The 22339-nt window shown below is 46.9% G+C and overlaps 1 protein-coding gene across 2 annotated transcripts in view; it reads left to right on the top strand.

Moving 5' to 3' along the window:
* Positions 1-21239, top strand: part of ASS1 (argininosuccinate synthase 1) — a 39345-nt gene extending 18106 nt beyond the window's left edge. Inside the window, exons 9-15 of one of the 2 annotated variants that reach the window (XM_081967567.1) lie at positions 1427-1517; positions 4685-4769; positions 5273-5337; positions 8452-8583; positions 15379-15535; positions 20210-20275; positions 20813-21239. In XM_081967567.1, the coding sequence (XP_081823693.1) occupies positions 1427-1517; positions 4685-4769; positions 5273-5337; positions 8452-8583; positions 15379-15535; positions 20210-20275; positions 20813-20864 (648 nt within the window). In that variant the 3' untranslated portion in view covers positions 20865-21239. Of the gene's footprint in view, positions 1-1426; positions 1518-4684; positions 4770-5272; positions 5338-8451; positions 8584-15378; positions 15536-17125; positions 17148-20209; positions 20276-20812 lie in introns of those variants that run through there. The other variant, XM_081967568.1, reaches the window with a different exon arrangement.
* Positions 21240-22339: the final 1100 nt, after the last annotated feature.

The following is a 22339-nucleotide window of genomic DNA, read 5'->3' as shown; positions in this document are numbered from 1 at the left end:
GGGTGTATTAACCTCGGAGGCACTGCTGGGAAAACACAGTTTGCAGGATCAGCTGCGGAGGTCAAGAATAGTCATTAGTTTTTCGGTCAATGCAGAATGAACCCCCATTTCTCTCTCCCTCTCCTTTCTTTGCCATCTTGCAAAATATATATATATAGAGAGAGAGAGGGAGAGAGGGTGGGGGAGGAAATCACATTTCTTCCCTCACCCCTCCCCCCCCCTTACTCCTGGTCTGCCTTTTCCTTCCAGAGCTGTCTGTCTCCAGCTGTGGGGGCGTCGAAGGAGAAGATGAGATCAAGTTGAAGGCAAAATAAATGGACTGATTTTGCACTAGTCCTTTGTTGGTGGACTCTTTCGTTCCTCCCTTTATTTTTATTTTTTTTGCAAAGGAGGCAAAACTTGAGATTTTCTTCTTATTTTTTTCTAAAAAAAAATCTCAGCTCGGCTCAAATTTAAAGGCCGCTTTGTGGGGGGGGGGGGAAGGGGGGGAAGCTGAAGAGTTGGGGAGTTTAGTTTGGTGAGGGTGCAAAGAAAAGCACAGGTCGAGCCTCCAGAGGTTAAGGCAGTCTATCTCTCATGACCGCAGCGAAGGTGGCTATTGCAGTTAGAATGCTTTTAGTCCTCGACTGAGAACAGTTTCGTGTCCGAAATTAGAACGGCACCAGAAATGGGACTTACGACCGTTTTTCACACCGTCACAGCATTCCCACAATCCAGCCGATGGGCAGCTGACTCGTATTTATGACGGTCACAATGTCCCGGGGTCACACAATTCCCCTTTGGCGACCTTCTGATGGGTAAAATCAAGAGGCGGAAGACAGATTCTCTTAACCGCCACGTGACCAATTTCACAACTGCAGGGATTCACTTAGCAACCAGGGCGGCAAGGAAGGTCGCAAAATGGGACAAGGCTCACTTAAGAAATGTCTCACTTCGTGACCTAAATTTTGGGCTCAGTCGTGGTCGTACGTTGAGGATTATCTGTATTTGGCTAAGGAATTTGTCTTTGGTGCAGATGGTCTCGGGGTCCCTAAGGAGAACAAAATACATCCATCAAGAGTAAAAAGATACGACACTTTAGTGATCGCCATTGGTTACCAATAAGCTATCAAATCGTACTAGGAAACAAATAAAAACAATATAAATTGAAAGACGCAAGCAACGTGGTTATAGTCATAAGTAGAAAGAGATAGGTCACTTTACGACCATCCCATTCACTTATTGACCACCGCAAAAAAAAAATAAGTCGTAGAATTGGGCTGCTCACGTGGCTGCCTTGTCTTATAACCAGGATGACTTACGACATAAATTCCAGGCTCCATTACGGTCGTATGTCGGGGATTACTTGTAGGTCTTTATTCGGGGGGGGGGGGCATTTGGGAAAAGCCCCCCATGGTTTCATTTTCCTTTGATTTTCCTCTTTTAGAATCACCCTCCCCCCGCCATCTACAAAAAGACCACCGCCCCAGGCTCTGCCCCGGATTGTCCTGATATCTTAGAGATTGAATTCAAGAAAGGTAAGAAGAGTCTCGCCCTAATACGGGTAATCTTTGACTTATGACCTTTCGCTTAGGGACTGTTTGAATTTAACAGCTGCACTGGAAAAAGTGACACGGGACCATTTTTCGCCCTTCCCCGTGGTCACGTCTGATCAAAATTCAGACCCCGGCAACTGACTCGTACTGTAGTTATGACGGTTGCAATATCCCAGGGTCACTTAATCGCCTTTTGCTCTTCCCCTTATGATGAGCAAAATCCATGGAGAAAGCCTGATTAATTTAACAACCGTCTTAATAACTTTACCCCTGCGGAGATTCATTAACGACTGTGGCCAGAAAGGTGGTAAAATGGGGGCAAAACTCACTCAACAACCATCTCACAGAAACATTGGGCTCAATTGTGGTTGTAAGTCCAGGACTACCCGTAATATACAACAAACTTAACAAACCAAATAAATTGATAGCAAGACCCAAGTTTTGATGTCTATTTTTCCACCCAAAATCCCAGCTCAATCCTTCTTCAGCTGCCTTCAAAGCCCACCTGTTCACCCCCGAGAATGTTGCCTCGATTTGTCCCATCTCATACTTTCCAGAGTCACAGACACGCTTGCAAGGCACCCTTCATCCCCCCCCCCCACCCTCCGGGCTAAGATAACTCTTAAGGGAGGTTTGTTGAATAGTCGACGGTGGGTATTTAGAGAAAGAAAGACGTATAACATGCTTGGCCCGCAATCCGATCCCTTACGAAACTAGCAGAGGGAATAGAATAGAATGGAATAGAATATGGAATGGAATACAATAGAATAGAATAGAATATGGAATGGAATGGAATGGAATTACTTAATTGGCCAAGTGTGATTGGACACACAAGGATTTGGTCTTTGGTACGGATGCTCTCAGTGTACACAAGGAGAATAAAAATGCATTCATCAAGAATAAAAAAGATACAACACTTAGTAATAGTCAAGGTTACTAATAAGTTATCAAATCATACTAGGAAACAAATAAAATTGTGGAGATACCAGCAACATGGTGCTAGTGTTGAGTGGGATGAGGAGATAGATACTAGGAAGGAATAGAAGACTATTGGTAATACAGTCTTAGTAGACAATTTGACCGTGGTGAGGGAATGATTTGTTTGGCGTTTGGGGGGAAACCTGTCCTTGTGTCTAGTAGCGTCCTTTGGAGGGCAGGAGTCGGAACCGTTGCGAGGGATCTGTAGACGTGCTAAATATTGTTACTTTCCTTCCTTTCTGGGCGCGCATCATTTAGCACACAACACAAGCCAAGATTCAGTCACCTTTTGTGACGCAACCGCAGAAGACGGGTTCATCCAATCTCCGGTTAAGGAGCTTGTATCTACAAACGCTTTCCTCCCACTTTTCTCGCTCTCTTTAGCCCGCACTTCCATTCTCACCCCACCACCTCTTAGTTAATTTATTTGAAGTCCTAATCTAATTATTAACTCTTCTCAAAGGGATAAGCCTCTTTGGCGCACAAAGCCCCCGTTCTCTGCCCGGGGCCGGCCGGCGTCAAATGGCCCCAGGAAAGCTGGCAATTCCACACCAGCCAAGCAGATGAGCTAAGGAGGGTCTCTCCCCCCTCCCCCCGTCCCATCCATCCATCCAAATCAGATTTAAGGCTCATTACTGCCGGCGAGGGGGGGGGACCCCTCTATTTAATCGTCATTTACAACCAAATTGATAAACTCTCACGCCTGGTAGTAGTCCGCTTTCCGCCCTCCCCGCTCCCTCCCTTCTTTGCAAAGTTAAATTTAAAAATGTCCCGGTTTTGGGCTTTTGAAGGGAGGGGAAATAAATAAATAAATAAATATATTCTTCCAGACGCAGCGGGATTTGTCATGAGGACTAGAAAAGCGGCTATTGAGAGCTGATTAGCCCCAAGTAAAGCCCTCAATGGAAATAAGGAGGGCAGATGGAAGACAGATTAGCCGCAGAGGGCTCCCTTTCCTTGGGCTTTTGTGGCGTTCCCCCCCACGCCCCCCCCACCTGCCCACCGAGGCATCACTCTAGGCCTTGTTTCCGTATACATTTATTGCTCATTTCATCCTGCTGGAGGGGGGGGGGAGGCGTGGGGGCCGTGCCTTTCTATTTTTTTGGCAGCCACCGTCCTCCTTCCCTGCTGGGGCACCCCTCTTTCCCCCCCCTCCCTCCCCACCCCGCTTGTCACCGCAAGAGAAAGGTGTGATAATTAATTCATGGAGCCATCCCTCATCCCCAAGTTACAATGGGCCCCGGGAGACGTCCCCATTCAGGCCTGGCAGGCGGATAACTAGGAACATAGATAGGATTTGTCCACCGAGCCATTACAGGGGCTGTGGGTGGCAGGTCCAGGGAGGGGGGTGAGGGAGAGAGACCCCCTCCCTTCTTCTTCCTCCTCCTCCTCCCCCCTTTTCAGCCGACCCAGGGCCCCTTCGACTGGTGGAACAGAAGGTGGCTCCTTCGCCAACAATGATCAAGCATGAAATTTAATTAGCCGCAGACTTTGCTGTGGTTTCCATCTACTCTTCCCCCCCCTCCCTTAAAAAAAAAGAGGCAGCGATAGGATGTGTGAGAAGGGTTGGTGGAAGATGGAAGTGGGCTGTGGGGGGGGAGATTGATGCGCTTTATTCCCCCCAAATCTCTTTTCTCTGGAGATTTATCCAGTTTCATAATGTACGAGGGTCTCTCTCTCTCTCTCTCCCCCTCTCTCCCTCTCTCTCTCCCTCCCTCTCCCACCCTCTCTGTCACTCCCTCTTTTTCTCCTTCTCTCTCTTTCTCTCACCCTCCCTCCCTCTTTTTCTCCGTCTCTCTCTCTCTCTTTGGCTTTCTCTCTCTTTCTCTCCCTCTCTTTCTCTGTACCCCCAAATCTATTTAAATGCCTTTGGAGCAAAGCCACTTAGCCAGAGTTTTGTGAGAAGTTATTTGGAGTTCATAACTGTCACGGCTATTTAGCAGCGCCGGAGTGCCAGACCCCCTGCCCCCCCTCCCACTTTGGCCCATGCTAGCGTAGGTTTGCAAGAGAAGAGATTCTCTGTAGCTCAGAGATACTGTATATAAAGAGGAAACAAGTCACACTCACTAGCACTTAATGGCATTACCTAGTGGGGTCATGAAACGTCTGCGAGAAAACAGCACCAAGGATCCCAGAATAATCTAGGGCTTTTTTTCTGCCTATCCTGGCAGGTATCCCCGTGAAAGTCACCAATATGAAGGATGGGGCTGTTTACCCTACGTCTCTGGAACTCTTCGTTTACCTGAATGAAATTGCGTAAGTATTCGCCCCCCCCCAAATCCAAGCAATACCTAGACAGATATCCAGTTTGATGAAAAGAAGGACCAGGGGAGACATGATAGCAGTCTTCCAATATCTCAGGGGTTGCCCCAAAGAAGAGGGAAGCAAAACTATTCTCCAAAGCACCTGAGGGAAGAACAAGAAGCAATGGGTGGAAACTAATCAAGGAGAGAAGCAACTTAGAACTGAGGAGAAACTTCCTGACAGTGAGAACAATTAATCAGTGGAACAAAAGTTGCCTCCAGAGGTTGTGAATGCTCCAACACTGGAGGTTTTTAAGAAGAGGTTGAATGTCCCTTTGTGTGAAGTGGTGTAGGATTTTCTGTCTAGGCAGGGGGTTGGACTAGAAGACCTCCAAGGTCCCTTCTGATTCTCTTACTCTATTCATCCTTTGAGTTTCAGCTCATGTATGTCGCTCCCTTGCTATGAAGCCCTCCCCCCAATATAACCAACATCTCTTGTTTACTTTTCCCCTTCAGTGGCAAGCATGGTGTTGGGCGTATCGACATTGTGGAGAATCGGTTTATTGGGATGAAGTCAAGAGGTGAGGGAGAATTGTTTTCTTTTATGGACATTCCCAGTGCCTGTAATGCTGTATTTATGTAATAGCAGGGGTCACCAACCTTTCGTAGCTCAGGGACCACTGAATTCATAATTTTAAATCCCGCGGACCACTAATAAGATCTGCCTAATGACCAGCTGGGTGAGTGTGGCTGGGTGGTCACATGGCTGGGTGGGCGTGGCCAACTTGATGTCACTCACGTTGAGAGGCGCCTTGCCAGCCTCCACTCGCTCCTCCCCTCCCAGCCCCTCCTCGCCTGCCCACCCGGGCTCCTTAGGGCCCCAACAGAAAGCAGTTGCTGGAGCTAAGCAGCCACCAGGAGAAAGAGTTGGCAAAACAGCTCAGTTCAAATTTGAGTCTGGGGAAGGCTCAGATGAGGGCTCTGTGTTGCAGGCAGAGAGGGGGCCATAGCCGTATGCCAGTTATCAGCTGCCTTCGGAGTCAGACATCACTCAGGCAGAGGAACAGCTGGAGCCTGTTCCCAGTGTGCGCGTGCGCAGAGCGGCCAGACAAAGAGAACAGCAAAAGAACAGGGGTGGACTTGGGAGTAAGGCCACAGGTGGACAGTGAATGGCCCCTCTCAGAGGAAACAAAAGAGGAGCGAAAGGGGAGTGGAGTTTGCAGGAGACAAAATTAGTTCACTTAATTGGTTCCTGACTCTCCGAGGCTCCTGGCCAAGTTCTGCAGATATGGGCCTGGCAGCTCTCCAAGCCAGAGACTGTCAATCCTCCCTGGAAAGACTTTGCTGGAGGTGAATGAGCAGAAGTCACATCAAATAAATAAAAGGGGTTCATTTTGTCGAGAACAGGAGTTCTGCTTCATGTTCTCGGGAAGCCTAAGTCAGCACAACGTGTAGTTCCTCCATTCCCACTTCTTTCTTTCTCTCCCTCACTTCAATCTTTCCTAGCAGCAATTACAGCCCGATTGAAATATGCTGAGCTTTGCCTCCTGACACCGCTGTATTTTTTTTATACCATAAACACCAAGAAATGCAGTTGACACGCCAAGTGGCAGAGTGACACATTTGAAGAGATCTCTTGTCTTTTGCGTAGTAACACCAGAAGGCCATCTATCATTTACTTCTTTCCCCGGGCTGTGATTTGCACTTCGACTGTCAGGGAAGAAGGGAAGGGAGCATTAAAATATCTCTCTCTCTCCAAAATATGACTTTGGCTTCCAAACTGCCATCTTTTGAGCTTTGGGCTTCCTGTCACCGATCGAGCAAAAATATTTGAGCGAGAGAGAAAGGAGAGAGAGGGAGGAAGAGGTGTCTGGTATTTTCATTTATTTTTCCTGAGTAAAATTACTGGTAGAGAGTGAGGGGTGGGGGGAGTTGGAGACGTGTAAAGGAGAGGAAAAAGAAAAGGAATGCTCAGACACAACGCTAAAACACCAGCTTTTTATCAGTCTAAATTAATCTTAACATCACCAGAGGAACATATGCATCTAAATCTAGACAGATATCAAATATAGGCAAATCTAGACAGCATCAGAGACATCACCCAGCCAACACAAGGGCATTTAGTCAAGGCTACGGTTTTCCCAGTTGCAGTGGATGGCTGTGAAGGTTGGACCACAAGGGAGGCTGAGCACCAAAGAATGGAGGCCTTTGAACTCTTTTGCTGGAGAAGACTCCTGCATTGAGTCCCTTTGGACTGCAAGGCCATCCAACCGGTCAGTCCTAGAGGAGATCAACCTCTTTAGAAGGCTGGATCCTGAAGGGGAAACTCAAAGACTTTGGCCACTTGATGAGAAGGAAGAAGGACCCCCTGGAGAAGAGCCTCATGCTGGGAACGATGGAGGGCAGAAGAAGAAGAAGGGGACAGCAGAGAAGGAGGGGGCTGGATGGAGTCACCGAAGCAGCCGGTGTGAGCTTCAATGGATGGGAGAGGATGGGAGAGGACAAGAAGGCCTGGAGGGACGTTGTCCATGGGGTCTCGATGGGTTGTATATGACTTTGCAACTAACAACAATAAGATATATGACCGATCACCCCAAAAGGTAGTTGTAATTATTGCGAATTAAAAGTTCTGAGGGCTGCAACTTCCTTGGTAGTCACGCAATCATATTTTGGGTGCTTATTAATTTAGCCTACAATGAGAACACGATCGAACAAAGTAAATACACACACACAGACACACAATCCATGTAGTTAAAGACTGGTAGTCCTTGACGTATAGGGACACAGTGGCTCAGGGGCTAAGACGCTAAGGTTGTCGATCGGACAAGATCAGCAGTTTGAATCCCTAGCGCTGCGTAATGGAGTGAGCTCCCACTACTCGTCCCGGCTTCTGCCAACCTAGCAGTTCAAAAGCACATTAATAAATGCAAGTAGGAAAATAGGAACCACCTTTGGTGGGAAGGGAACCGTGTTCCGTGTGTCTTCCACGTTGAGTCATGCCGACCACATAACCCCCGAGACGTCTTTGGACAGCGCTGGCTCTCTGGCTTTGAAATGGAGATGAGCACCGCCCCCTAGAGTCGGGAATGACTACCACATACTGCACGTGCGAGGGGAACCTTTAATCCTTGACTTACAACTGTTCCTTTAGCGATTCGGCTTCCTTGCTGCTTATCCAGCCTCACAACCCTTTTCTTGTTTGTTGGAAGAGTTAAGGGTGGGGGGAGGAGAAAGGAAGAGAGAGAGACGAGAGTTTCTTTCTTTTCCCCTGAGGCCCCCATGAGCCTGCCCTGCGTGGTTGTTTAATTATAGGTTTTCAGGCCCAGATTGGTGGGCGACCATCGGTGGGAAATCGCCTTCCTCAACCCTGTCATTTCGCCTAGTCGGAGCGTTTCTTCCCAAAGAGGAATCCAGAAATTTTCTCCGCAAGGTGCGGAGTGGACTGTCTCGGCCCCAGCGGGATTGTAATGACAGTCGCGTTTCATGGCAAGCTGAGACTGAATAGAGGCAGCCATCGCGTTTCCTTCTTGTCAAGCAGATCATTATTTTGTGTCATTTCGTGACAGTTTTAGGCCTCATTCTTTCTCTTTTCTCTCTCTCTCTCCTTTCTCCCCCTCTGGCTTTCTCTCTCTCTCCACCCACCCCCCATTCCACCACCCCTCCCCCGCTCTCCTCTGCGCGGATGAAATGTCTAGGTATCTATGAGACTCCGGCGGGAACCATCCTCCACTCCGCTCATTTAGACCTCGAGGCCCTCACCACCGACCGCGAGGTGAGGAACATCAAGCGAGGACTGGCCACCAAGTTCGGCGAGCTGGTCTACAACGGTACGTAACGACATTGGGCCGGGCTACTGCCGTTCCTGATGAGCTGTCGGCCTTGCGATGTCTGGGGCCATCCTCCACGTACCACAGTTCCCGTTGTAGTAACCGTTCGGAGTTGCAGTGGCACAGAAAAAAGGTGACTTAGGGCCGTTTTTTGCACTGACGACCATTGCGGCTTCCCCCTGGTCACGTGATCTGAATTCGGGTGCTTGGCTATGGGCTCGTATTTATGGCGGTCGCTCACCGCATCCTGGGGTTACGTGATCTGCTTTTGCGACCTTCTGGCAAGGAGAGTCAGTGCGGAAGCCGGATTTTCTTATCAACCGTGTTACTCATTTAACAATGACAGTCATTCACTGAACAACTGTTGTAAAATGGGGCACGTTCACTCAACTCACCTAGCCTCAGAAATTTTGGGGTCAGTTGGGGTTGCGAGTTGAGGGGCTACCTATAATTCAGTCCAGAAGCACTGCTAATTCTATCTTTATTGTAAGGTTGTAGTAGCAGAATCTTGTAGGTCTGAAAGTACCTCTCTCCCCACTCGCCTTTACAACCCAAGAATTGGATTGCAGCCACATCTGGAGGGATGTTGGCTCAAGACAGGGGTTGGCAACCTTAAACACTCAAAGAGTCATTTGGACCAGTTTCCCACAGAAAAGAAAACACCTGGGAACCACAAAAGTGTTCCCCGTACCTGACTGTTTCCTGAGCGGCCACAGAAGGTAGCGTATGTAGTTGAATTAAATGCCGTGCTTTCTCCTGGAAGTTTCCTTTCCTTGGCTTTATCCATGGTTGGCCTACCTGGGAAAGCGAAAAGCTCAATAAAAAGCTCATGCCGGCAGGTATCATACGTTGGCGGTTGCGACACATATTTTGAGCGACGAAAGAGCCACATGGAGCTCCAGAGCCACAGGGGTTCCTGACCCCTGGCTTAAGAGGAGCGGAGGGTGTTTTAATAATGTCCCATTTTTTATTTTATTTTATTTTATTTCTCCCAGAACGTTGCTAGCGAAGTAGATCTGAGCTGATTGAACTGGGGCCATTTGTACTTTTGCGGGAGCTCTCCAGGGTTCTGAAATTCTCTTTTTCTCCAACACTCCGTCAAGTAAAACTGGTTTGTTAGGCAGATTTATCCCCACTTTAAAATTATTTCCATGCCTGTTTTGATTCCTTACAGGTTCTGGACTTTTAACTAATGCACACGCTCAAACACACACCCTAAAGGCCCCCTAAAGAGCAAGATAAACATTCATAACCATTGCACAAAAGCTCATCTGTTTTGAAATAAGAAATCTAAATAATTTTATCTCCGAAAACCATATTGGAGGGAAGGATCTGTTTTAATAGTTTTAGTATTAAGTCATATTAAGAGAAATACTTTAATAGTTAACAAACTGTTTGAGGCTGGGGAGGGGGGGGGAGGAAAAAGACAAAGGAACAAAAATGTGGTTCTCTCTACTGTTGGTGGTTTTCTGGCAGACGTTTCATTACCCAAGTAGGTAACTAGTTTGGATAACGAAACATCTGCCCGAAAACCAGCCAGCTCAGAAAGTATCAAGGCCCACACAATCTCCTTCTCCTTCTTCTTTCTTCTTCTCCTCCTCCTCTCCCTGCAAACCCCACTTCTTTCCATCACTGATGATGTTACCTAGTTGGGTCATGAAATGTCTGCAAGAAAACAACCAAGCTTAGAAAGCACCCACTCATTTTAACCCTGAGCTACAAACATTCTCAGAGAGAGAGAGAGAGAGAGAGAGAGAGAGAGAGAGAGAGAGAGAGAGAGAGAGAGAGAGAGAGAGAATAACTAAGCCTTTTTTTTAAAAAAAAAGCCACATCTTGAATTATGTTTTCCACCGACCGCGCTGTCCAGTGCTGTGCTCTGGAACTACATTGGAGGGGAAAATTCACAAACCAGATTGCCTAGCTGAGAGGGTTTAAGCACCCACTCCACCCATTGGGGGGCCGGTGCGTAGCTGTTAATTATCCACTCTTATGTCTCTTGCGGATGGGAATTTGCTATGTAGAGTCAGCCCACACTGGGGCACTGTGGAATTTATCTTGGGTTGGAAAACCGGTCTGGTTTTGTTGGAGGCAACGCATGAAAATAGTAGATGAAATCCCGGCGTGCGTTTTTAAATGCAAGTGCCGAGGAGGTTGTTACCCCTGGCATTTCCAAGCAGGCGGTTGGTCAGCAGGGTGAGCCGTTCCTGGCCTTTGGCCAGTTTTGGAAACTGGAAAAAAATGAAAAGAAATGGAGAACAAAAACTGGAAGTGCGTGGAAGTAAACAGCAATGAGAAAGATCTTATTGCACAGGGATCGGGAAAAGGGGTCTGTTTTAAATAGGATTTCGAGATTTCTTCCCAGTCAGATCCCAAACGATCTTTCCTCTTTTTTTTTTTTTTAAAAAAAAGCATATTATAAATGCTAACACTGAGTTAGAATATTGTCAGTCACAAGGAATGAGGACTGTCCGTTAGGTTGCAGTACAGAAGATTTATTCAACCCTATACAGGTAATATAGGGACACGGTGGCTCAGTGGCTAAGATGCTGAGCTTGTCGATCAGAAAGTTCGGCAGTTGGGTGGTTCGAATCCCTAGCGCTGCGTAACGGAGTGAGCTCCCGTGACTTGTCCCAGCTTCTGCCAGCCTAGCAGTTCGAAAGCATGTAAAAAAATTCTGTTGTTAAGTGAGTCATTTGTTAAGTGAGCTTTGCCCCGTTTCACAACCTTCTGTGGCACAGTTGTTAAGGGAATCACTGCCCTTGTTAAGTTATCAACAGTTGTTAACCCTTTGAATGCTTGTCAGGAAGTGGCAACGCTGCAACCGTCATAAATATGAGTCAGTTGCCGGGCATCTGAATTTGGATCCCGTGACCATGGGAAAAAGCAAAGGATGGAAACTAATCAAGGAGAGAAGCAACCTAGAACTCAGATGAAATTTCCCGAGAATGAGGACAATTCCTCCTTGCCACCAGAAGTTGTGGGGGCTCCATTGCCGGAGGCTTTTAAGAAGAGACAGGACGGTGATTTGTCTGGAATGGTATAGCTAGGTTCTCCTGCTTGAGAACGGGGTTGGACTAGAAGACCTCCAAGGTCCCTTCTGACCCTATTATTCTATGTTCTCCCTAGACCCATGTGTTCCTCGGCTACCTTTTCCCTCAGGAATCTATCCCACGGTTATTCCTTAAAACCTGGCAGCCTGGCTCCTGCGTGTCTCCTGCGTTGGACTTTCATTTTTATTATCTTCTCCTGCTGCTCTCCCCTTCCTCTTGCTGCTCAGTCCGGCTGCTGGGAGAGCCGAGGGCCGTTTAATTTTAAGGAATATCGCAGGGATCGCAGCCTCTTCCTTAAAACGGCTTCATTCAAACCAGGCAAATCCCAAATTGCGCCTCCGTGCCTTTTTAGCCATTTTCCCTTCTCGAAATCGACTGTCGTAAGGCGGCAGGCGAGCTGCAGCGTGTCGTTGGAAGGGAAATAGTAGCAATGGAGACCCCCCCCAAAAAAGGCAAATAACAATATAGCGGATGACAGAGAGTTCCACTCAACAGAGGGAGCCTGCTGGAGACCAGGTTTTTGTATCCCTGTCTTCCTTAAACACCTAATTATTGTAACTAGTCTCTGGATTTAAGGCAATTAGCGGCTGTCATTTCCCTCGTACCCCAGCAAGGACTCCTCCAACCTGCGGTGGGGAAGGCAGTTCCCCGGTTTTGTTCGGGCTCCCACTCTGTGCCAGGTTTAAGCCAGGTGTGGCCACCTGCTTCTGTGTTCCAAGGAGGGGAGCTGGATTGTCCTTGCAAAGCAGGGTGGGTTGTTGTGTGTGTGTGTGGGGGGGGGGAGGACGGAGGCAGCGAGAAAGAGAGGATCCCGATGGAGTAACTTTTTCGAAAGGTGCAGTTTGCTCCCTTAGAGAGACAAATCGAAAGAGGGAGGGAGGGAGGGAGGAGGGGGAAAAAGAAAATTAGGGAGGAAGAGAGAAGAGGGAGGGAGGGAGAAAGCAAGGAAAGAAGGAAGGAAAGAGATGGAAAATGGCAGTAGGGGAAAAGCAAGGAAGGAAGGGAAGGAAGAGAAGAGGGAGGGATGGAGGAAACAAGGAAGAAAGCAGGAATAAAATTCAGCAGGTTCTGACAGGTTCTGACAGGACCCCATCAAAACAGTCTTCAATTTTCCACCCTTGTGATGGCGGATTTAATCTTCTAAAGTCCTAATTGGGAGAAATGCAGTTCTCCTCCATCCCATATCGTCCAAATCAAGGGTGCCCAATTTTGGCAACCCCTTCAAGACTTGTGGACTTCAACGCCTAGAATTCCCCAGCCAGCACTTAGGGTCTCCGCGTTTTGTGGCCTGCTGCCTTAACCAGTAGACCAAACTGGCTCTCTAAAGCATGACGACCTATGATGGCTTTCTTGTATGAAATGGGATGCCTTCAAGACTTGGTGTATCCACTTGGCTTGGTGTCTCAGTCCAAGAAAAACCATCATATAAATTGAAGTTCCTTGTTGACATCTTCCACAAGGCGCTTTCAAGTGTTCTAATGTCGTTCCTTGAATGACAACCTATAGGTTTCTTGTATGAAATGTGATGCCTTCAAAACTTGGTGTATCCACTTAATAAGTTTAGTGCCTCTGTCCCCCCCCCCCAAAAAAAAACCCACCATAGAAGTTGAAGCTCCTTGGTGACAGCTTCCACAAGACACTTTCAAGATTCCTATTGGGGCCTTGTTTGGCCCGGGAGATTGTAAGATCCCTTCCCTGGAGGAAGCAATTAAGCCCCTGCCTTATCCGTCCTCCAGATCTCCCAAGAACAAGGATGAAACCCTAGAGGACCAGCCTTGGGTATCTGACCTCCATTGTCTTCTCATACCAGAAGCAACAAAGCTTGGCCTATGTGGTCCAGTGGAAATTGAGAATGGGGGGTGGGTGGGTTCCTGGAACGGGGGGGGGGGAGGGGGGCGAGGTTACTTGAGAAGTGAAAGGAACCCGCAGAGGAGGGGTCGATTCCCCACCAGACGGGTACAGATGTGATAGAGACTCCTGCCTGCTTTGGAGGAAGTAAAAAGGGGAAGGAAAGTTGGAAGCAGAAAAGAATGCCACTGTTTCTAATTTAGCTTCTTAATTACTGGGGAAAGAATTTGGGGGATGGGGGCAGAAGGTTCCCTGCATGCTCCAAGCTCTCCTTTGATGGTTCTTCCGGCACGTTCCTCTTCTTTCTTCTGGGGATTAGAAATGGCCGTCCCTGTTCCGCCTTTGCATTGTTGTCACCTTTTGATAATCCAGGTGAGGCACACCTGAAGGGTCTCGTTTGCTCTTTAGCCATCTGCCCCAAGACTTCGCCCCTCCCTTGGGTTTCATAGGGTCTCCTCCGCCTTTGATAATGTTACATGTGCAATAACAATCATAATAACAATCCTCCTGGCTTTGGGGACCTCGAGATAAGGACCGATATAATTTATTTTGTTTCGTTTCATTTTATTTTATTTCATGTCATTTAATTTCATTTCATTTCGTTTCGTTTTATTTCGTTTCATTTCATTTCGTTTTATCTAGTTTAGTTTTATTTTATTTTGTTTTTCAAACAAATAAAAGATAACAGGTATAAGTATAAACATAAATATGAACACAGGAAATGGGTCTGAATAAATGGGGACAGTAGGACAGGTAGGCACGCTGGTGGGCTTATGCCTTATGCCCCCTTTCGGACCTCTTCGGAATGGGGCGAGGTCCACGGTGGACAGTTTGAGGTTGAAGCTGTGGGGGGTTTCAGGATGTAACAACGGGGTCAGGTGGAGCATTCCAGGCGTTGACCGCTCTGTGGCTGAAGTCGTATTTTCTGCCAACGAGTTTGGAGCGGTTTACACCTTGAGTTTGTATTGATTGTTTGCTTGTGTGTTATTGAGGTTGGAGCTGAAGTAGTCGTTGACAGGTAGGACGTTGCAGGAGACAATTCTAAGCTTAGCTAAGATGTAAAAGGGCATCAACTGACCCCAGGGATGCTGCAACCATCATAAATACATCTGAATGTAAGTCAGGCGACCATGGGGCTGTTGCAATAGTCGGTAAGTGTGAAAAATGGTCCCTTTTTTCAGTGCCGTTGTAATTTTGCGTGGTCGCTAAACGAGTGGTTGCAAGTCAAACACCACCTCTATAGAACTGGTAGCTTTGATTTCCCCCCCCTTTTTTCCAGCCTTTCTGTCACTAAGCGAAGCAGGAGCTAAGTGAGTGATGCCCAATTTTATGATCGGTTTTTTTACCCAGGTTGTTAAGCGAATCATTGCAGAATGAACTGCAATGCGGTTCTTAAGTGAATCCAAATTTCCCTTTGCAATTTGAACCCACTACTTTAGACTTTAGAGCAGGAAGGAAAGATCGTTCCTTTAAATACTAACAGGACTTAACTGTTGAGTAGTTACGTACTGATAGTCCTCGACTTACAACCACAATGAAGGTTGGAATTTCAGGGGCGATCCAGAGATACGACGGTTAAGCAAATTGTCATGTGGCCAGACCTGACTTTGCAACCTTTTTCACCTGCGGTTATTAAGTGAATCCAGCTTCCCTCGTTGATGTGGGAAATCACCATCGTGTGACACTAAGGATGCAGTGATGGCCCTAAGTCGATTTTTCAGTGGTGTGGTGAACTTGGAACTGCCGTTTTAAAAAATGGTCGTAAGTCGAGGACTATCTGTTCAGGAGTGTGCTCTCTGTGGAATTCCAATATGGGGTTTGGAGTGTTACAGCTAATGAAGATGGACCTTCCGAAACCTTGAGCTACTGCTCAGAGCAATCTCTGTCTTTGTGGTAGGCTTCTGGTTCAGCCCCGAGGGCGAATTCCTCCGCCGTTGCATCGGCCACTCCCAAGACCTGGTGGAGGGGAAGGTCCAGCTCTCTGTCTTGAAGGGTAACGTGTACATTTTAGGAAGGGAATCGCACCAATCCCTGTACAATGAAGAACTCGTAAGGTAAGTCCCTTACGTGTAATTACCAGTGTAATTCCAGAACCATATGTCAACAATTCATCTGTGGGAGACGAACTGAAGTGGAGGGTGGTGTTAAATTGTGTCATTAGCCTGGAATCGTGGCACAGCCACAAGACAGCCCAGCCTTCCTTGAATTACATTGACCTTCATCTAGTGCCAATTTAGATTTGACCTTGAGTTGAACAGATGCTTACGCATAGATAGAAGATAAAAGTTCCCCTCGCACATATGTGCTACTCGTTCCCGACTCTAGGGGGTGCTGCTCATCTCTGTTTCAAAGCTGGAGAGCCAGCATTGTCCAAAGACATCTCCGTGGTCATATAGCCGACATGACTCAATGCCAAAGGCGCACAGAACACTGTTACCTTCCCACCAAAGGTGGTTCCTATTTTTCTACTTGCATTTTTTATGAAGCTGGGACGAGTAATGGGAGCTCATTCCCTGACATGGCACTAGGGATTCGAACCACCGAACTGCCAACCTTTCTGATTAACAAGCTCAGCATCTCAGCCACTGAGCCACCACGTCCCTTGTGTTGTTGTTTTTTATATATATTGTGTTATGTTGTTTCCATCCTAAAGTGGAGTTGCTGAGTTGCTGGAAATCTTGCCATTCTGTTCTTTTCGTCTCAATAAATCTTGTTGAAGAAAACTCCAGAGAATCCTATTGTGCACAGAGCCATTTTCACTTTGAGCCAAACTTGTGCTGCAAAATAAAACTTCTCCATTCCAACATAAGCAACTATCCCCCCCCCCCTAATTACACTGGACACAACTTAAGAGTAGCCTTTTAAGAATATCCAAGAATCCCTGTTGAATTGGACCACTGCACGCGAAAGAGGTCACCAAGGTTTAAATGTATGTTGAACAATGCAATATATATTTTTTAAAATTTGCTCTGAATTTTCTACACATCTGTGGTTAAAAATGCCCCTGACGTTTAAAAACTTTAAAATTTTCACCTCAACATTATTTATTCTTAAACTTCGGCTTTTTCTTCTGTTTTGTCACCCTTACTGATTTTTAAGAGGCATGAAAATAAACCCACACAATTAAGCAAAGGTCTTGTTTAAAAGTGAAAAGTATTTTTATCATTAAGCTTTCAACCTTTTTAAATATATATATATACACACACATACATACACACATACACACACATACATACACATCCACTGCTTGTCAGCTTCTCTTTCTTATTTCTGTCTCTTCGTTTCCCCTTTCAATCCTTCGAAATGCTTTATAAGCCGTAAATATACCCAAATCAGTTTAGATCAGTCAGAGTAAATGTCAAATTTGCCTCTCTCCTCTGGATCTTACTTTTCCTCCCCCTTCAAACCAGCAGTTTCTAATAATTCCATCTCAACCTTTCATTATCGCTTGCATTCTCACGCGGCGAAATTAAATGAATAACGTTAAAAAGAGAGAGGGGGGAGAGAGAGTGTGCAGGGTGGGGAGAAGGAAGAAAGAGCGCAAAGGAAAAAGGAGAGGGGGGGGGAAACAGGGACATTTATTCTCACTGTGTCGTGAGCCATTTTTCTTTTCTTCCTGATTTCTACATCGTTGGGTTGAAAAGCATTTGAGTGACGGCATCACGGGAACTGAAGCGGGTGCCACAAGAGATGTAACGCGCGAAAAATGTCTCTGCACAGTGGGTAGAAAGTAAGATAATTACAGAGCAGGTCAGTACCACTTCGATGAGCAAAAATAAAAGCTCGGAGGTTTTTCTATAGCCCTTCGGTGGGAGGTAAAGTCATTGTAAACTCTCTCTCTCTTTCTCTTTCTCTCTTTTTAATTTTTTCCCCTCTCCCCTTCCAAAAAATCCAAAAGAAAAGAAAAGGAGGAGGGTTGCAGTTTGCAGAAAAAGGAAGAAGGTTCCGTTTTATTTTGAATTTACTTTCGTGACAAGAAGGGAATCCGGTTTGTGATTCGGTTCGGGGGTTTGAACTGGTGTGCGGGATTTCTGTTGCATGCTTAATGCCATCCCCCACCCCCACCCCAGAGAGTTTCCTTCCAACTTCTTTGATCTAGATTCTTTGCTGAATTGAGTCTAAAACGTGAGGATTGGCTGTGCGAAGGGGCACTTCCGTATTTTGCAGGGCAGGGGTTTATTCGGTCGTCTCCCCATTTGCAAACCGCAACTCACCGTCTCCTAGTGATTGGCCCAGTCACCTAGCTGGCAAGGTGGGACTAGAACTCACCGTCTCCTAGTGATTGACTCAAAATTACCCAGCTGTTTTTTATGACTAAGGTGGGACTAGAACTCACCATCTCCTGGTGATTGGCCCAAAGTCATCCAGCTGTTTTTCATGCTTAAGGTGGGACTAGAACTCACTGTCTCCTGGTGATTGGCTCAAAGTCACTCAGCTGACTTGAGTAGGGGGTTGGACTAGAAGACCTCCAAGATCCCTTCCAACTCTGTCATTCATTCTTTTCAAAGGGCCCATCAGCCATTGGCTGCAACATGGACAACTGCCACAGGAGGGAGCGAAGGGTCAACAACCATACCTCTTTAGCCAAGTCAGCCCACTGGCGGGCTGGTCCTTTGAAACAATGGGGGGAGGGGGGAGAGAAATTCACCGGGCAGGGGGGGGGGGAGTTTGAGAGAGAACCAGGAGGAGGGAGAAGAAAAGAAAGAGGTGGCGTGCGAGATCTTGGTTGCATGGAACATTATACGGTCTGTTTTTATTGCCCCATAATTAACCGGCCAGCACTTTACGCAACAAAGGAGCCTTTCTGAGGCAGAGGGCTTTCAAGTCAAAGGTTGTCGGAAGACATCACTTTTAAATTTGGTGATTGTGTGGCAGGAGTGGATTCTACGCAGGTTGAGAGCCCTGGATGGGAGGGACACAGAGGCGGCTTTGTCCAGGAAGCAGGGAGCGGTTGGCCAAACCTTGGAGGCAATTAAGGGTTGACCATCTCCAACTCCAATTTCTGAATGTTAGTCTTCCCTGCCTGATTCGGGGAGTCCTCAACGTATGACAGAGACCGTTCAAAGTTACAACGGCACTGTTCTGAACGAGGCTTCCCAAGAGCATGAAGCAGACTCCTGGTCCCAACAAAAAACCCATTTTACTTATTTGCTGTGAATTCTGTTCATTCACCTCCAGCAAAGTCTTTCAAGGGAGGATTTACAGCCACAGACCTTCTCTGGCTGGGAGAGCTGCCAGGCCGAGATCTGCAGAACTTGGCAAGGAGCCTCAGAGAGTCAAGAACCAATGAAGCAAACTAATTGTCTCCTGCAAACTCCACTCCCCTTTCGCTCCTCTTTTATTTCCTCTGGGAGGGCCCGTTCATCGTCCACCTGTGGCCTTACCCTCAAATCGACCCCTGTTCTTTAGCTCTTCCCTTCTCCTGGCAGCTCTGTGCATGCACACACTGGGAACAGCCTCCAATTGTTCTTCTGCCTCAATGATGTCTGACTCTGAAGGCAGCTGATAACTGTCAGACGGCCCTGGCCCCCTCCCTGCCTCCGACACAGAGCCCTCACCAGAGCCTTCCCCAGACTCCAGGACTGGCCCATGTCCCTCCCCAACTCCTCACTGTCCGAATCTGCTGTCAGCTCCATTGGCCACTAGCGGGCCACAACAGGCACCGAAAAAAGTGACGTATGATCATTTTTCACACTTACAGCAGTTGCAGCATCCTCACAGATGCGTGATTAAAATTCAGATGCTTGGCCACCAACTGACACTTGTGAGCGTTGCAGGGTCCAGGTGATTCCCCCTTTGTATGAGCAAAGTCAGTGGGGCAGGTTCCAGAAAGCTGGGAGAAAGCTTTGTCTGAAGGGGTGTGGGATTTCCTGCCTAAGCAGGGGGTTGGACTAGAAGACCTCCAAGGTCCCTTCCAACTCTGCTATTCTATTCTGTTCTAAAATTTAACCAGATCCAGATCCTGGTTAAAGCCAAATTCTGCAAACTGGCAAAGGAGGCTAAGAAGAGGGTGCAGGGGTTGTATTACTATGCCGGATGACAGATAATCCTTGATTTAACGGTCATTACGTTCAGCCATCATTCAAAGCTACAACAGCACTGTGGAAAAAAACCCTCTGATTTAGACCTGTCCTCACACTTATGACCATCTCAGTCTCTCCACGGTCACATGATCAAAATTTGGGCAGGTGGTAGCTGGCAGGGATTGACGATGGTTGCGGCATCCTTGGTCACGTGACCACAACTCTGCAGCCAGTCAGCTTCCAGCAAGCCAAGTCAGTCAGCAGAGTTGGGAGGTACCTTGGAGGTCATCTAGTCCAACCCCCTGCTCATACAGGAGACCTGTACTAGGGATTCAAACCGCTGAAGTGCCAACCTTTCTGATCGACAAGCTCGGTCTCTTAGCCATTGAGCCACCTAGTCAAGTCGATGGATGCTCTTAGCGTTTGTGTGATCCACTTCACAGTTGTGGTGACTTGCTTAACAATCATGCCAAAGGGTGGGTGGGTGGGGGGTGTGAGGTCATAAAATTAGGCAACTTAAAACCTGCCTTGTTTAGCAGTAGAAATTGTTTTTCCAGCTGTGATCCTAAATTGAGAACTAACCCTACTCTAGAATGCATGGTGGTTGCCTGCTTTTCTGCCCCCATCTTGGCTTAAGATGTGAAATCCTGCTTTCCAAACCCGATATTGCAGTTCTGACTCGTCCTTTCTCTTCCTTTCCTTCAGCATGGATGTTCAAGGGAGTTATGAGCCCTCGGATGCCACTGGATTCATCAACATCAGTTCCCTTAGGTCTGTATTCCCTCTAAACACTGGCTCCCACCTACTCATTGATCAGTGGAACAGCTTCCCTCCAGAGGCTGTGCGGAAGAGAAAGAGCGAGATGGGATTGATATGGGATGGATGGATGGATGGATGGATGGAAGGATAGATAGATAATGATAGATAAATAGATGATAGATAGATGATAGATAGTTTGATATAGTTAGATAGATATAGAGAGGTAGATAATGATAGATAGATAGACAGACAGACAGACAGACAGACAGGCAGAGCAGATAGATATAGAATGGATAGATGGACAGAAAGACAGGAAAGCCCAACAGATACAAAACAATTGTGTGTTTAGCAGCAATTGTCAAAGACAAAAACGCAGGAACGAAACCCCTCTTAATAAATGCACCCTGTGTTTATTGTCGTTTCACGTCGCTTAATTGCCTCATTTTTTTTTTTTTTGCCATTACATCTAAATTGACATCCTAATTATATTTCTCTCCCTTTCTTTCTCTCTCTTTCTCTCTCTTTCTCTCCCTTCGGTTTGGCATACAGGCTGAAAGAATATCATCGGCTCCCCGACAAGGTCAGCCTGGCTCAGAATTAATGGCAATCAAGTGGCCCAAAAGCGGCTCATTCTGCTAATTTCTTCCCAGCTCTCGTCCTCTGGGTCACAATTGGGAATGTTCTCCACCTTCCCGACCCGCGTTTTGTTACACTTCTCAATTGCCGAGCTGCCGAAAAGCAAGTCGCCTTATGCAACCAAGACCTTATCATTAAAAATATTTCCGATATTATTTCACAGCTCTAATGCGCGGGGGCACGCCTTTTTTAATGTTCCTCTCTTCACTCTGTTTGGGGCAGTTTCATTTTCTCACCCGTCACATATTGTTGAATTCCCGGGGCACCTGAAGGACGTCCTGTATTTTGCTTAGAATTGGCAATTTTGTGTGTGTGTGCGCGTGCAAAGAAAAAAAAATACACAATAGCGCCGCAGTTGGATTTCACCCAAACCGAGTCCTCTTTCTACCTGTAAGAGCTTAGCGAAGGAGGGGAAAAAAATTAGCATTTTCCTTTTAATCACCAGGCATTAGCAGCCTTGCTTTGTCTTTGGCTTAATTGCTGTGAAATCTGGGGGGGGGGAGGGAAGGGGGGTTTCTCCCTCTCTGCGTTTTCTTTTTTCCCCCCAAATCCTTTTATCTGATTTTTGTTGTCGTCATTCTTGTTGATATTTTGCTGCAGTGCTTTTGACCTCCCCTGCGGATTCAGTACTGAAAATCTAAATTCAAGGTAAAGAGGATAAAAAGGAAAATGCTGCTTGAAGAAATGTCAAAATGATTGTGTCCAATGCATCTCTGTACCTATACCTATCTATATCTATACCTACGTCTGTCTGTCTGTCTGTCTGTCTGTCTACCAGCCAGCCCTAGACGTGAAAACTGGTTGATTTTCTTTGGCCCAATCACTGGGTAACAGTGAGTTCTAATCCTGCCTTAGACATGAAAGCCGGCTGGGTGACTTTGGCCCAGTCCTCCCCCCAATCTCTCATTCCAACCCGCCCCACAAGGTTGTTGTGGGGAAAATAGCAGGAGGAAGGATTATTAAGGCCATTCACCGCCTTGAGTTATTTATAAAATTAACTAACAACAGCAACAAAACCAGAATTGAGAAGACAGGTGATAGGTGACAGTAAGTGCCACCTATGCAAAGAAGCTAAAGAAACAGTGGGCCGCCTGGTAAGCTGCTGCAAGAAGATTGGCCACAAACTGACTACAAGCAGCGGCATGACAAAGTAGCAACAATGGTGCATTGGAAGATGGGCAAGACATATCATTTGCCTGTAAGCAAGAACTGGTGGGACCATAAAATAGAGAAAGTCATGGAAAAGGAAGAAGTTAAATTGCTCTGGGACTTCAGAATGCCCAGACAGACAGGCACCTGCCACATAACACCCCGGACTTAGCAGTTGTCACTAAGAAAGACAAAAAAAAAGTCTGGGTAGTGGACGTGGCAGGGCCTGGAGACAGCAGAAGAGAGGAGAGAAAGAACTGGAGAAGATCACAAAATACAAAGACCTACAAA

This window comes from Natrix helvetica, assembly GCF_964273705.1.
Source record: "Natrix helvetica genome assembly, chromosome: 15".
Taxonomy (NCBI): domain Eukaryota; kingdom Metazoa; phylum Chordata; class Lepidosauria; order Squamata; family Natricidae; genus Natrix; species Natrix helvetica.
Note: the sequence above shows the minus strand (reverse complement) of the source record. Positions and strands in the feature narration are given on the sequence as shown.